The sequence below is a fragment of the Metopolophium dirhodum genome, chromosome 1 (genome assembly GCF_019925205.1).
Source record: "Metopolophium dirhodum isolate CAU chromosome 1, ASM1992520v1, whole genome shotgun sequence".
Classification (NCBI taxonomy): Eukaryota; Metazoa; Arthropoda; class Insecta; order Hemiptera; family Aphididae; genus Metopolophium; species Metopolophium dirhodum.
Window position 1 is genome coordinate 22,111,957 of NC_083560.1, and position 16,025 is coordinate 22,127,981.

General features: G+C 28.3%; 1 protein-coding gene across 2 annotated transcripts in view; it reads right to left on the minus strand.

Annotated features, from left to right (window-relative positions):
- Positions 1 to 12,346: 12,346 nt before the first annotated feature.
- The window catches only part of LOC132940433 (uncharacterized), a 128,562-nt gene continuing 124,883 nt past the window's right edge, over positions 12,347 to 16,025 (minus strand). For both annotated transcript variants that reach the window (XM_061008046.1, XM_061008054.1), the window contains 5 exons: positions 13,468 to 13,577; positions 13,075 to 13,407; positions 12,864 to 13,004; positions 12,646 to 12,758; positions 12,347 to 12,587 (listed from right to left, as the gene is read on the minus strand). In XM_061008046.1, the coding sequence (XP_060864029.1) occupies positions 12,455 to 12,587; positions 12,646 to 12,758; positions 12,864 to 13,004; positions 13,075 to 13,407; positions 13,468 to 13,575 (828 nt within the window). In that variant the 5' untranslated portion in view covers positions 13,576 to 13,577 and the 3' untranslated portion in view covers positions 12,347 to 12,454. The remainder of the gene's footprint in view (positions 12,588 to 12,645; positions 12,759 to 12,863; positions 13,005 to 13,074; positions 13,408 to 13,467; positions 13,578 to 16,025) is intronic.

Here is a 16,025-nt window from a genome sequence, read left to right on the forward strand (position 1 = left end):
AGTGTTTAACCTCGACATCTGGTCATCTATAGAGTCTCTTCGGGTCGCAATAAACGTGTCAAAAAAATCGATGGACGGTGATACATGATCAATGATGATACACCATACGACGGTTATGGCAGACGTTTATTAGTTATGTTATAAATCAGCCAAAAAAAAACTGAAACTATGGTTATTGACGTCTTTGTCATATTTAACAATTTATTTTATATTTATTAAAAATGACTAACTTTGATCGACTCTGTATATTCAAATGGTGGTAAATAAGATTTTATTATAAAAGAAAGAAATTTCAGGGGGGGGGGGCAGAATCTTAGAGCCCTACCCCTGCGCACGCTACAGAAAATTACTTATGTTTTTGTGCGCAAATTAATTGTAGCCCATTTTTGTCTACAAAATAATTTTAAAATTTAAAATTTGATAAATTCTGTAAAAATTTGAACTTTAAATGCTTATAAAAAAAAATTGTGTCTATATATTTTTAATATTTTTCAACTGCTATTATATCAGGAGCCACGTATTAAAGTATTAACGTTTTTCACAGTTTTTGACCCAACAAATAAAATGTTATTGATATTAATAAAAAAAAACCTGAAAAAATTGAAAATTAAAAGTGTCCGTAAACAGCTCAAAACATATCAAAATATTTTGAAAATGTTCTCAAGTATAGGAATTTATAAAATAAACATATGGTGTAAATTGCAAGTGTTTACGGCTATTTATTTTTGAATAACAACAAAATAAAAAAATCGTTACGTGCGAATTCGAGTAAATATCCAATGTTGTAAAAATTTGAACTTCAAACGTTTAAACAAATTTAGTTTGAATTAGGTTTTCCAGAGCATAGGTCAGGGATGGCAAATAGGATTTGGTCAACGTGCCAATATATGACACAATTAAAAAAAAATTCAGCCGTGCCACTAATTAATTTTGATAACACGGAGAATTTTTACAAAATATAAAAGAAAAATGAATAATAATAATGTAGAAAAAATTACTAAAAAAATCAATTTTTATTGATTGTTCGAAACATTTTACTTCATATTGCTTCAAAGACTTTTTATATATTATGCCGTTGCTTGCAAGGTTTATAAAAAATATGTATAGACACATGAAAGTCTTTCGGGTGCCATCGAAAATTTCTCCCGTGCCAACCATGGAACGCGTGCCACTTATTTGCCATCCCTGGCATAGGTTGTTTAGGGGTTCCTGGCTCGATGCTGTCATCTCGCAAAAGTGATTTGCGTGTTTTCACGTTTTATGTTTATTTTTGTCACGGTATATGCACGGTATTTGTCAACACTCATACACGGTTAGGGCACTGTAATTTTGTTCACTCTTGCGCGGTTGCAACACCGACTCTAGTCTGACAAATGAACAGTAGTTACAGTTGCACACTAAAACGGTTCCAGAACCGACTGTTGAGTCTTACCGGCACGGTGCTTCCCATGTAATAAATCGGTATTCAATTTTATCAAAAACACAGTGCTGTGCACCGTTATAGCATGATGGTAACAAAAACCTAAAAATTGATGTAGGGCACCCAATGTGTACCAAGATTGTTACTCGGGATATATATAACATATAATATATATTATACGTAAATGGTGAATTTATAATTTATGACGGGTGTCAATATAATATTTTATTTAAATAATAAAAATAGTAAATACGATTTTTTTTCTATCTGTGTGATCGAAAATATGTTCGCTTCGGGCGACATAAAATATTATTAATCCTATTGAACTGCAATCTCCATACACAGAAGATAAATTTCCGGAGATAGATGACAAAATAATATCACAGGTGATGCGATTACCGTTTGAAATCCGTAAGGTGACTGTTAGTCATAATTTACCAAAACCCGTACAAATACGTATCCCTATAACTACGGCAGTGGATCCGAGGAAATCAAACGTTGCACTCCAATGGCATTGGCCCTTGGGTTTCACGGAAAAACCGGAAATACCCTTACAGATGAATTATTCTCCCGGTACACTGTATCCTTCCGATGTTTTCAATGATAAACCAGATAATATGATGTAGGTACGCACAACAAGGAGTAGGACACGGCATGATAAATAGTTTGTCAGATTTCAAAAATTATCCGTAAATCTTAAGCGTATATTATTATTATTATTATCTACTCTGTTTTCGTTTTTTTGAAAAAAATCGACCTGATGGCACTAACTGTGGCGTTAGGGAAAAAATAATTTAACGCGACAATAAAATTAATTAACTCACGAGTTACTTCGTATCATGGAAAAAAAATTATTGAACTCGTTAAGTTAGAAGTTACTCCTATAAAGAAAAAAAGTAACTCGTTATGTAACTTAGCTTAAAGTAACTTAACTTTAACTTTTTAACACGTTATTGATGCCCAGCCTCGTGTCAATTAGTATAATATTTTTTTGCATCAGTGCCTCAAATTTGAGTTATAAAATTTTCCTAAAAAAAAAAATGGAAAACAATCTTGACAACAAACATTTAAAAAAAATATTAAGTAGGTACTTTTAATCATATTATTTGTAATCTCAAATTATACCTATTCAATAATTATCGATTATAATTTATAATATATTCATTATACATTATTAATAACTGTATAGATAAATAATAAACCAACCACATTTTTTTTAAGATCAATATCATTGGTAATAAACTATTATTACTATTATCAAATGAGGTTGTATCTTTCATGGGAAAATATGATAAAAAATCTTCATTTAATGTTTGAATATTGTTTCGATTTGTAGAAATACCTAGGAATTTATGTCAAACGATCAATCTTTCCATCTAATCTCTAATCTCTTTAAAAATAAATAAGTAGCATTGCCTTGTTCCAAAATTTGTTGCATTAAGTCTGTATTAGGGCTATTTCGAATACCTGAATCATAAAAATCATAATTACTATAATATTATAATATGTAATATAATAGGTTTTCACAATTTTAGGTTATAATTAATCAAATTTATTTAACACTTATTTATTTATATTTTCAAATTTAAATTCGTATAGGTACATAATATTATAAAAATTACCTATTGTTTATACAAATTTCATAAAATATAAAAAAATTTAAATAATAAAAACAAGTTTATATGTAAATAGGTTATGTAAATTATGTAGAAATATTATCTTAAAATGAAGTACTTAAACATTTATAATAAAAGAGCTACTTATATCCCTAGACGTTGAAGGCAGAGGACTTGCTAAAGCTGCAGTGTCAGTTAAATTTGACAATATATTAATTGGTAAGGAGCTGTGTGTTGTCTGACTTATAGAGCTAGTTTCATGATTAAGATCGGAATTCGAATTTGTAATTTGGTTTTTTGATGTTGACCGTTAGACTGTAGAACTCATAACATTATTTGAATTTCTTGGTATACTAGTATCCATGTCATACAAGTTTGTCAAAGAAGATGTTAATAAATCAGTTCATAGTAAATTATTTTTAGTAGTATTATTTATTACTTTATTAGTATTAACTAAAAACTAGCATATTATAGCTATTATTAACTATAATAATTTTATATAATATTTTTTTTTTTTAATAGGTCATGTTAATTAGCTACGATCAATTATATATGATTACTAATTAGAAACTACTATGAATAATTTTGTAAAAAATATAATAAACGAATATTTCTTGTACCCTCATGGGCCTCATGTGTTGTCTCGATCTTCCAAGTGCGTAACATATCATATTTTACACTCAGAAGATCACGTTTAGCTCCGTTAGTTTAAAAATTAGAGTAAATTGACCTCTTAAAAAATTTAAAGGTGATATTGTTATCGAGCCTTATTTTCTAATAGCTCTTTATTATATTATTTTAGTTTTAAAGCGAGTTATGAGTATTTTAAGATGTACAAACAATTTACTATTTTAAAATACTCATAACTCGCTTTAAGGGTCCCGGTGCCAGTTCTTCAAGTTTCCCATAATTTAACAAAATTTGAAACTTAAAATTTAAAATTTAATTGCCCCCTCAATTATAAGACTTTTCCACTTATCTACTACCCGATACCTATTTAGGAGGGGTTGATAGGGTGTATTATATCCAGAAAAAAAAACTTTACGGGAATAACTCTCAAGCTTTGTAGAATTGTTGGATTTTGATGACTATTTTTTTATCTGAAAGAAGAAGACTTCCTACAGCCACCATCGATCTCTGATTTTGTATTTTATTTCAAATAGTTGTATTAAAAAAATTGTAAAAAAATGCTTTTTGTCTTGTATTTTTTAGACATATTATAAAGTTTGAGAATAAAATATTGAAAAACAGAGATCGATGTGGGCTGTAAAATATCCCCCTCTAGTAATAAAAAAAAAAATTATGAAATTTGGTTGATTTTACAAGGCGGTATCATTATTCCCGCAGAGTGTATTTTTGAGGACAAAATGGCATCGGCACTGGGCGCCTTAAAACTAAAATATAATAAAAAGCCGATGAGGTTGCCTTTGAATTGTAATAATAAATTTTTAATTAAATTGTGTGTCATTTAATAATAGGTTCTTACTTCTTACTATATTTACAAGATATAGGGAAAATTTGGATCTCATAATTTGGCTGTATTGTTTGACCTTTATAATTATGATTAACATTAATATTAATTTGGTCTGAACAACTGTTTGATACAGGAGTAGTATTTTTATAGAGCTAAAAAGGTGGTTCATCTAATGTCGTACTACTGTCTGAAAACTAAAATATAAGTAAATCTATATATATATTGTATATAGGTACAGCTGTACAGGTATATGTATAAATATATTAAGGAAATATGGCTTACATATGTTATCTTTCTTCTTACTATATTAAATTTAACATTAATTGATAATCTTTTTATTGTTTTACTTAAATTAAAAATATTATACTCTACATTATATGTATAGGTAGGTATTTATTGAATAATTTGTAAAAGAATACATAATGTATTAATAATATTTCAACACTAAAATTGATAATATTATAAAAAAAAAAAAAAAAAGGTGGATAAGTGGATGTCGCTCAACTGTACAGTAAGTTACAAGTGGGTCATTGTAATGGATGGTGTTAAATTTGAATTCAATGATATAATATCATTATATTTAAAAACGATTCTGAGCGAAAACGGTCAGTCAGCCTATGATATTACCAAGTATATTTGATGATATTATTGTGAATAAAGTAATTTATATATTATAACCTATTTACGTGGAGCCTTGTTTTAAATTTTCAATTCTTAGCCATAAAAGTTAAACATTTTATACATTTTTAACTACAAAATAATTAATAAATTATAAATTTGATAAATGTTGTCAAAATTTGAACTTTAAATGTGCCTATGTATTTTTAATATTTTTCAACTGCTATTAGTACAATATATCAGGAGCCTTATACTCAATTTTCACGCTTTTTTACCCAACAAAAAAAATTTTATTGGTATTTATAGAAAAAAAAACTAAAAAAATTGAAAACTCACAATGTCCGTAAACAGCTCAAAAAGAGTCATAATATTTTCAAAATTGTATGGTGTATAGAAAATGCTAATATAAACATTCAGTGAAATTTTCAAGTATCTACAGTCATTCGTTTTTTAATTACAATAAAATAAGAAAATTGTTACATGAGAAATCAAGTAAATATCAAATGTTGTAAAAATATAAATTTCAGACGCTCATAAAAATTTAATTTAAGTTTCTTCTAGACATTTTTTTTTTTGATAAAAGTAGACAAACTTATGAGTAATCTTATATTACATTTTCAAATCTTAGATTTAAAAAGAAAAATTTTTATGAATTCTCATCAAAATAATTTGCTATTTTTCGTGATTTTTCCGTATTTTGTCAAAATTTGAACTTTAAATGCTTATAATTAAAAACTGTGACTAAGGATTTTTAATTTTTTTCATCTGCCTTTGAAACAATAACCTAGGAGCCTTCTATTAAATTTTCAAGCTTTTTTACTCAACAGATAAAATTTTATTGATATTTATAGAAAAAAAAACTAAAAAAATTGAAAACTGACAATGGCCGTAAACAGCTCAAAAAGAGTCAAAATATTTTGTAAATTTGATGGTGTATAGAAAATGCTAATATAAACATTCAGTAAAAATGTCATGTCCCTACGGTCATTTGTTTTAGAGTTACACCAAAAATCAAAATCGATTTTCTCAAGAACAGATTTTGCGTAAAAATTCTCGTTTTTCCTTAATTTTTCTTTTGTTTTTCACGTCGCTTTTGAAAACAACTGAGAAATTTTTACTTTTTGACCCTCCCAAAGTACCAACTAGATACACTCAAATTTGTTGCTGGTTTGATTAGATTCCAATATTGCTAATATACTTATATATATAGATTATAGATAATATGGTAATACATTTATAAATATTATTATTTATTTATATTATATAGGACATAGGTATATTATGTATTTTAGTATGCTAAACTCTATAGTGCCTTGATATTTAAATACTATCAGCGCTTAAATTGGAAAATATTATTAAATAAGAAAATATCCCCTCACGCCACATAAAATTCAAGCACTGAATATTATTTATTAGAATAATACCAATACATCATTTAATTTTAAGTACAACCATACAAAAAATAATTGTTTTGTAGTTCATATAAAATATATTACGATTTACATTTCAGACAACGTTCTTATTAAATGTTATAAAATATTTAAATATTACAATATTATAATATTCACATGTCACAACCAAACATTAACATATTAGTATTTTAGCTTTATGTAACCACATACCTAATAATATGGTATGCTCTTACACTAAATTGTCTATTTTATCAGGGTAATGGTAATAATACATACTTAAATAAGTTAAGTTACATATTATGTAATAGGTAGGTATTATCGTCTTACCTGTTTTTGATTATCCATCTTGACCAATTGGTATATCTTGTCAACTTGGGTACCGGTGTGGCAGTATATAGTACTATATAATGTACTTACTAATAAAAGCACTATGTACGCACTAGGTAAACTCACGGCAGAGTATATTACGAGTATAGCATACAATATTATTATTAATTCGGTACCTATATTCGGTATTTCAATTAAAATAATTATTATGCGGTAAACCAAATTGTCCAAATTAAAAACAGACACGACTCACGAGCTATAAAAAATAAATTTAACAAATGTCAAATAGGTACATAAAAGTATTACAGCAACAAAGCGCGATCATCGATTATAACAAACTAATAAGTTTAACCTAGTATCATAACAGTTTTTACGTGCAAAAAATTTAACTATCAAGTATTTTTCAATTTACCTACGTGCTACAAACACTACGACACAGTAGGTTTTTACCGCAACGAATCAATCGTATTTGTTCAGGAAAGCGTACCTACCAGCAATAATGCAAAAATATACTAATTAGTCACTAATATACCTTATTGGTACTTATTACAGTTATACACTTATACATCCAAACGTAATAACAACCGCATTGGACTTATCAATTTGATGTACTTGAATCTTCTTCGATTTTTATATACAGTATAATAAATAATTTCATATTGTTGCTTGTCATTATACTTAGTTAATGTATTGTCGTATTGACATCATACCTAATTATTATTAAACACTATTATTAAACAAAAATGGAAATTTAATTTTTATGAAATTACATGAAGTTACATTAATAGTAAAGTAACTTGGCAATATAAAAAGGTATAATGCATTTTGAAAACGAAATACATTTTTATGACGACGACGAAGAGTTCCATGAATATTTAAATTATCAGTGTAAACCATTTATACTGTACATAATCATGGGTTGGTCATTTGAAGTAATACTTGGGACTTTAAAAGTATTAAGTATTAGCTTAATAGTTGCAGATTCTGGTTACGATAATACTAAGCATATTGTCACACCGCTCCTTAACCTTCAAGCAGTGCTAGAAATACATATTAAATTTATCATGCTGTAGTTAAAAAAAATGAATGCTTAGGAATTATGGCCCAAAGGTGGGCAAGTTAATGAAAACAATTAACTCAAATTAAGTTAAAAGGACACGAGATTGATAAGTTAATATACAATATATTATTTATCTATTTTACTTAACATGATTATTAAATATTCAAACTGAGGAAAGTTAAGTTGTTAAGTTAAGTTAAGTTGATTAGAAAATTAATTAACTAGTTTCATAAGTTAACTAACTTAAAAATATATAACAAATTAATAATTATTTAATACTTATAGTATATAAATTTTGAAGTTTAAATGTAATTTAAATAACTGTCTTAAAATATTTTCTAATTATGGCGTAAAATGTTTGCAAATCTTTATTATATTTTAAGTTTTATTCAGTATCTAATATTTAAAAGCCCTGATATATATTATTATTATTTTTGAAATTTACAAATAAATTGCTTATATCATCATGTTAAGAGTGAAGCAACAATGAACATACTTCTATTACAATGTTTTTTTCTGATACATATTAATTAAATTTCATATTTTCAATATTTAAAGATATAAAGGACTTGTGAATTTAAATCATAAATTTAAGAATGTTGTTATCTTGCCCTCCAAAGTTTATTTGTATAGTAAAAAACACACATAAACACACACATTAAAATATCTATCTCACATAGGTACATAATATGGATAATTACAGTAAGATATCCATGATCTTTTAATAAAATATGAAAAACATGTGGTAATATGGCAAGAATACCCAATACAGTTATATAATCTTTAACAGATATTAGGATCCACCTGAATATCCTATAAAATAGCTATATAGATATTATATAATATATTATCTGTATTAATAAAGCTTAGGTTAGGTTATGCGATTTCCCGGAAAATAGTAATTATAAATATTATTGACTGAACAGGGAAGGTATATTCTCAATGCCATTTACAGTATAAGGGTATAAGCTATAGTAAAATATTATCTATCTTATCTTTTTCTATATTTAATACATTAATAGACTACAAAATTGTACATCAACTGCATGAACATTTTATGGTCATTGCTTACTCTATGATTATTGCTTACTCTGTTTCACTCCTTTCAAGCTTTTAAAATGTCTCTATATTGTTTCACTTCATATTGAGACTTATTGTGCAAGTATATAATTATCCAATATGGATAGAAATCATTTAGATGAGCATAATTACTTTTTGCTTCTTCCTAATTTTCCGGAACAAAATATTGAGGATGTAGATGAAGAAGTCAACGATAAGTACTTTCTTACACATTAATTTGTATCAAATGTTTTAATATACATTTTGCATATTAATTTTCACTATATTTCTACAGTTCAAGAACAAGCAATGACATACAAATTAGTAGAATTATCACATATCATTTAACATTAGGAATTTAAAAAACAATTATTTTAAGATTTGGTTTGTTTGGCTATATTATAGTATGCTGACAGTTCTTTTACATTAATTTATAATATTTTTAAAATTTATAATTTATAACTACATATTTAGATATTTAGTATGCAAAAACCAAAAAATTGCGGAGAATTTTGTTCTGCAACTGCCTATGCAAGCACAAACGAAAATGTTATAACGGTACTAGGACAACATAACCATGATCCTCAGTTAGTAGATGTTCTTATGGTTAATATGAGAAGAGCTATTGGTACAGCAGGTACAAAACTTGGAACTATGTCCAGTTTTGTTAGAGGAATTTATACAGAGAAATAGTCGAGTATGCAGTGCCAGAGCAAGCGTCGGGGCGAGTCTTCGTGAGTCTTAGTATAACTCAACACAAACTAACAACATATTACCCAAAATACCTAAGTACAGTAAATTTAAATTGATTTCTTCAAGATTATTTTCATTGGATACGTTGAAAATATTATGTTTGTTGAAAATATTCGATAACCAGTGATACAACTAGGTTTCCTTTTATTTAATTTTCCAAATATCTTACTTTTAAAGCTATTGAAGAATATTTGAAAATTTCAAGCTTTTTTTTAAAAATGTATAAAAAAACTATTTATTTAATAATATTTATGTGGTTTATTTTTAACATATTTTTAATAAAACAAATGCATATTTCATCAATTTTTATTTCATATAAATCATAGCCCTATTTATAATACAGAACAACTAAAACATGAAGATATAATAAATGATTTTGCATTAAAAATTAAAGAATTATAACTGACAATATTTTACTTTAACAATTTATTATGTATTTAAAATATTATACATTTTTGAACACACTCATTTTTTTTAAATTTCCTTTATAAATGAATGTTATTATTTACCTATTATGTAATTATATATTTAATTAGTAAAAGTTATTATTAATAAGATTTGTATTTTGATATTTTATAATAGTGATTAAGATGATAAGTTTTTTTTCTATGCAAATAATAAGATAATACATTTATCAATGATTGTTTTGATTTTATTTATATACCTAATGTACAATAATTGTTTGATTTAAAATCGATGAATAAAATTACGTTTTGAATTAAATCTATAATTAATTTAGTATGGGGATCTAATGTATAAGATAGGAATGAGGGCCCCACATTTTTACATGCCCGGGCCCCGCAAAACCTTTCACCGGCACTGTGTGTATGTAAAAGAAGTTCAATAATACATAGCTTTTAACTAATTGCTACAGAGTATTGTTATAACTTAAAAGAGCAATAAAAAAAAGTTATTATAATAACAATACAATTATTTACTGCCTTGGAAATCCAGAAGGTGCAATAAATTACACATTTTTGCAATCACAATTATGTGTTAAAATATTACTTAAAAGAACGGTTCCAAGATGACCACCACAATTCATCAAAGGTTGTCTATTAACATTACAAGTGGTTTTAAAAATGTAGTAAGTATATGAAGTTTAAATGATTTTATTTTTCTGAAGTTAATACCTATTAACTGTATTTCACATTTGAGTTATTTCCAATGGTTTATGCATTGACTTCCAAAATGACCCAGGCTGCATATGAATCTTTTTTCATAATTACTCGTCAGATTTTACCGTTAAACTATGTGAAGCCAGTAATTATTTCTAATTTTAAAAGGGGCTTAATAAATGCTGTGAAATCAGCAATCCCCGAAAGCAAATAGCAGGAGATGTTGGTTTAATTATTATCAGGTACTTAAGTATAGTTACCTAATATAATTCATATCATTTAATAATTTAATTTTGCTGATTGAAAATCAGTTTTACATTGAGATGGACCAAGTTCGAAGAAAACTAACATCAAATGAATGATTTCATTTTATTTTAAATGTAGATACGATATATTTACCTATATATTTATGATTTTATGTTATTTTGAAATGTTAAGATAAGAAATCATAGTTACGTCTACGTCTAGAGTAGAAAGAGCAGATTCAAAGCATAGAATAAGGGATAATATTAATATATTAATAAATATTAATGAAGATGGGAACCTCTTAATGTTCTTTCAAAGAGCAGGCCATAGGACTGTCATATTCATGGGCAAGTTGGCCCACAGCCATAGTTCACCTGATAAATTATTATTACCTATTATTATTAACATTTAACATATTAACATTTTGTGACAACTTTATTGAATTATTTATGCTCACATTTTTTGACAATTGAATCACATATTTATAATATTTACATTTTTTGACAGTTGAATTATTTGTTTTATATTATTACATTTTTCAATATTTATTGAATAACGCGTTTTATAAGTTGTATTTTAGATTCATCGAGTAGCAATGAATTCATTGGTTTTACAATGATCATGTGTGTTTTATTGACCAATTTGGCTTTGCGTGTTTTATTTGAGCATTCCCATGTTCTATAATCACTTATTTTCGATTCATATTTAAATTTTAAATTAAAGTTAATTGAATTGAAAAGTTAACCATTAATTGTTGGCATTCTGACATAAATTCCATATGTTGAATGAATTAATATTGAACTTCTTAAACAATTGACATCTAACACATGTAAAGTAGTAAGTAGGTAGGTACTAAGTGGTATTATCACAGATAATAAAGGAATCAATATTTAGTTATAGTTGCGTCAGTACTTATAATACATTTGAATCTACTTAACTAATTTGTACGCAACATAACACATAATTAATTAAAAGATATTTGTACATAAAACACTTAAGTATCTGGTCCATATAATTTGGGTATCTATAAAATGTATGTTGTCGTATCAATATTATATATAACTATATAGTAAATACAGTAGAATGAACATAGGAAAAAATCCCCAAAACTATACTCAACTGTTGAATACAGCTGTCAAAATAATAATTAATGATTATAAAAGAAATATAGAATTTGAAAGATCATTATATTATATGATATTGCTGTATAAATATTTATTTATTTATCAACAGGTAGGTAATGACAGTACAGTAAGTAAAATCACAATTTTACAAATATAATAGTGAAATTAAATAAAATGATGTTTTAAACGAGTTAATTCGGCTTAATGTAACAATATTACGCATCATCTTATTCCTCCTTTTCATCATTATCTTTATCTGCTAATTCAGCTTCTTCCCTTGCTAATTCAGCTTCGTCCCTTGCTAATTCAGCTTCTTCCTCTTCTAATACTTTCTTGAAATTTTCTTCAACTTTAGGATCTCTAGAATAGTTTTTAATTGTTAATAAAAAAAACAATTAAATAAAAGTGAAGAACTTACATCTTAATTTGATCTTTGTAAAATTCTATAATGTGTTCATTACGCGTTTGCTGTATAAATGATACAGGTGCAGAGTAGTACCGATATTTAAAATGGTAATCCCAACCAGTATACTAAAAAGTAAAACATATATTTTAAAAGCAAAATTAACCACAAATTACTTGTGATGAATAAATTATTTAATTTTATATTTCCATAATATATAAAAATATACTTACAAAAAGGGTATTTATGTATAATACTTTATCATCCTGTTTGAAAGGAATATACTTTTGTAACAACGATGCGCCATCAATTTTCCATACAAAAGGGTAACCTTTATCAATCATATCAGTCTTGAGTACGACAAACGCTCCCGACTATAAATTTAAATATAAATTTCAAACTTAATTCAAGAAATTTCATATTGTAAGTAATGTATATACGTACAGTGAAATTTTTAGCTGGTTCTGCATATTTTGATCCTTGATTAAGCTCTTCTTCCTCTTCTTCTACATCGTCATCATCATCATCTTCTTCTTCTTTGATTTCTTCATCCTCTTTATCATCTTCCGGCTCTTCTTCAGGCTTCACTTTTAATACTTTAGTTGCTCTTCCCCGACCTCTAACGGATGTTGGTATTGGTGCAGGTGGGGTTGGTTTAGCCTTTGATCCTCTATCTTTTTTTGGTAGTATTTCTTCATCATCGGAAACCTTTGGTTTCTTCTTTTTTTTAGCAGGCGTACTTTTGGTTAATCGTCCTCTTTTACCAGGAGTTTTGGCCTAATAAATACATTAATTTACTATTTAATCATAACATTATATAATACTAATAAAACATACAGCAGCTGTTGGAGCTAATTCATTATCAGAATGGTCTCTCATTTCTTCGGCATCAAATTCATTTTCTGGGTCACCTGCTAGAACCTTCATCTTAGTCATCTTCACCATGACTAAAAAAATAATTTAAATTATATTAATATTGTAAACACATTACATTGTTATAACTAAAATTAATAACGAATATTTTAAACATTTTTTCGACCATAGTTTAAAAACCCCTGGGTTAAGACTAAACCACGATAATATTAAAAATACTTATCTCCTACAATTATATGATAAAATATTTAAGACATTTATCAATAAACGCAGTAAAATTTGTGAAAACCATGAACAAAGATGTTTCAAAGTTCCGGTGAAAAAATCGTGATTAGATCCCGAAAACTTTAAAACGTTCCGTAGCTACAAGCATCGGTTTACAACGGCCAGTATGGCACATCGAATGTACTCATTATATTTTAGTAACGAACAATATCGCCTGTTTCATTTTACCCTCAAACAATTTTCAAATCGTTATCATTAGACACACACACACACACACACACACACACACACACTCACACACACACACACACACACACACACACACACACACACACACACACACACACACACACACTGGCGCTCGCGCGCGCACCACACACACAAGTGACGGTACTCACTACACATTGGAAGACGGAAGTTCGAAGATACGGACAGACGTATATAGCAAATAAAACTTTAGAAAAAAAAAATGCGTGAGAGGAATTTCGACAAGCGATGATTGTCGAAAAATCCGATCGGCGTAATACCGGTCCTCAACAATAATAAGATAAACGACGATAATAGCGTTTTGAACGGCAGGCGGGTGCCTGGCCGCCGGCAAACCTAGTCCAGTATCGTGTGGACGCACCCCGGCGGCAATCGTTTGGGAGGTTAAAATAGGATTTTGACGACATTCGCGTCGCGAAACACAATATGTTTGTGAAAATGGTGGCAAACGAAATCCGGCCTAACGCGCTGCGGTGCTAATAAAATATACTTACGAAGTTTGCTTATAGTGACGAGAAATCAACGATGGTAAAAAGTTATCGGCTGCGACTAGGTAATATTAATTTAGCTGTTGCCGTGCGTTGACGACGATTGATTGATTGCGATGAATGCACGAGAAAATTAAATAATAAACACAAACACAACGACACAACAAGGGAAGCGGTTAGCGTTTTGGACGGCCACGACGCACACAAACGACGGATACAGTGATGTGAATTTGTCTGAACACAATTATTATACAATACACAACAACCGTACCCAGTGGTCAGTAGCGACGAAGCAAACAAACCAAACGGGACAAGACGCAGTTCCATGGCAGACGTGCCATCCGAAACGTTGGTCACACCAATCGCACCGATCGTTCTGTACCAACTGGTGATGGGGGCCGTTCTCCGGCAAACATAAGTTTGATAACATCCTTATAACCTAACCTAACCTAACCTAACCTAACCTAGCATAACGTAATGGTTAATGCTTACTCTGTTTCACTCCTTTTGAGCTTTGAAAATTGGTGTCCCGTCAATAGATAGCGGATAATTGATAGTGCGATAATAGATAGCGGTCAATTTATAGCGCGTAAATTGATCGTGAGCGACTTTTGATAGTATGACAATTTATAGCGTCGTATAGATTTCTTAAATAAAATAAAACCTAATAAAACCGATATACATCAGAATCGGAAACTTAATATTACTATCTAAAATAATATAGGCAATAAAGATAATGAGACTATATTCAATACCTATACTAGTACCTATACTATACAGTATATCAGTTGTCAGTCGGTACAACACCATAATATAACAGTGCTACTTCTAACTATTACCTATATAATATAGTAATTTTAAAATGTCTTTAAAATATATAAAAAGTGAAAGAGGTGCAAATATATTAGTTCATGAAGGTTTTATGTATCATTTCGAAAAAAATGGAGTACAAAAGAAAATATGGAGATGCGTATGTTTTAAAAATAAATACTGAGGCCGCGTTCATGTTATTGGTGATATCAATAATGAGAATTTAAATTTTGAAATTCCAGACCGATTCATGAAAACAACGAATGGTTAGCAATTTTTACAATTTGATAACAGATCTGAGACAAATCGAATTCTATTATTCTGTACAAAACGGAACCTTGAATTAATTGTTAACTGTGAAAATTGGTTTTGTGACGGAGCATTCTCGTTTGCCCCACAAACATTTCAACAACTTTATACTGTTCACGCTGTTTATTATTCGAATGTTATTTCTTCTGTGTGAATGAAGCGATATTGATGCTGTTAATAGATTATTTTGAGGGAAATTGGATTGGTCGCTTACACAGAAATAAAAAAAGAAGAGAACCTAATTTTCCAATAAATATATGGAACTGCTATTCTTTAGTGTCTGCTGATTTACCCCGAACAAATAACTCCGTAGAAGGGTGGCACAATTTTTTTTCTGCAATGTTACTTCTCATCCCACCCAACAATATAGAAGTTCTTAAATGCGTTGTAAAAAGAGGCGCAAGTAAATAGAATGAAAATAGA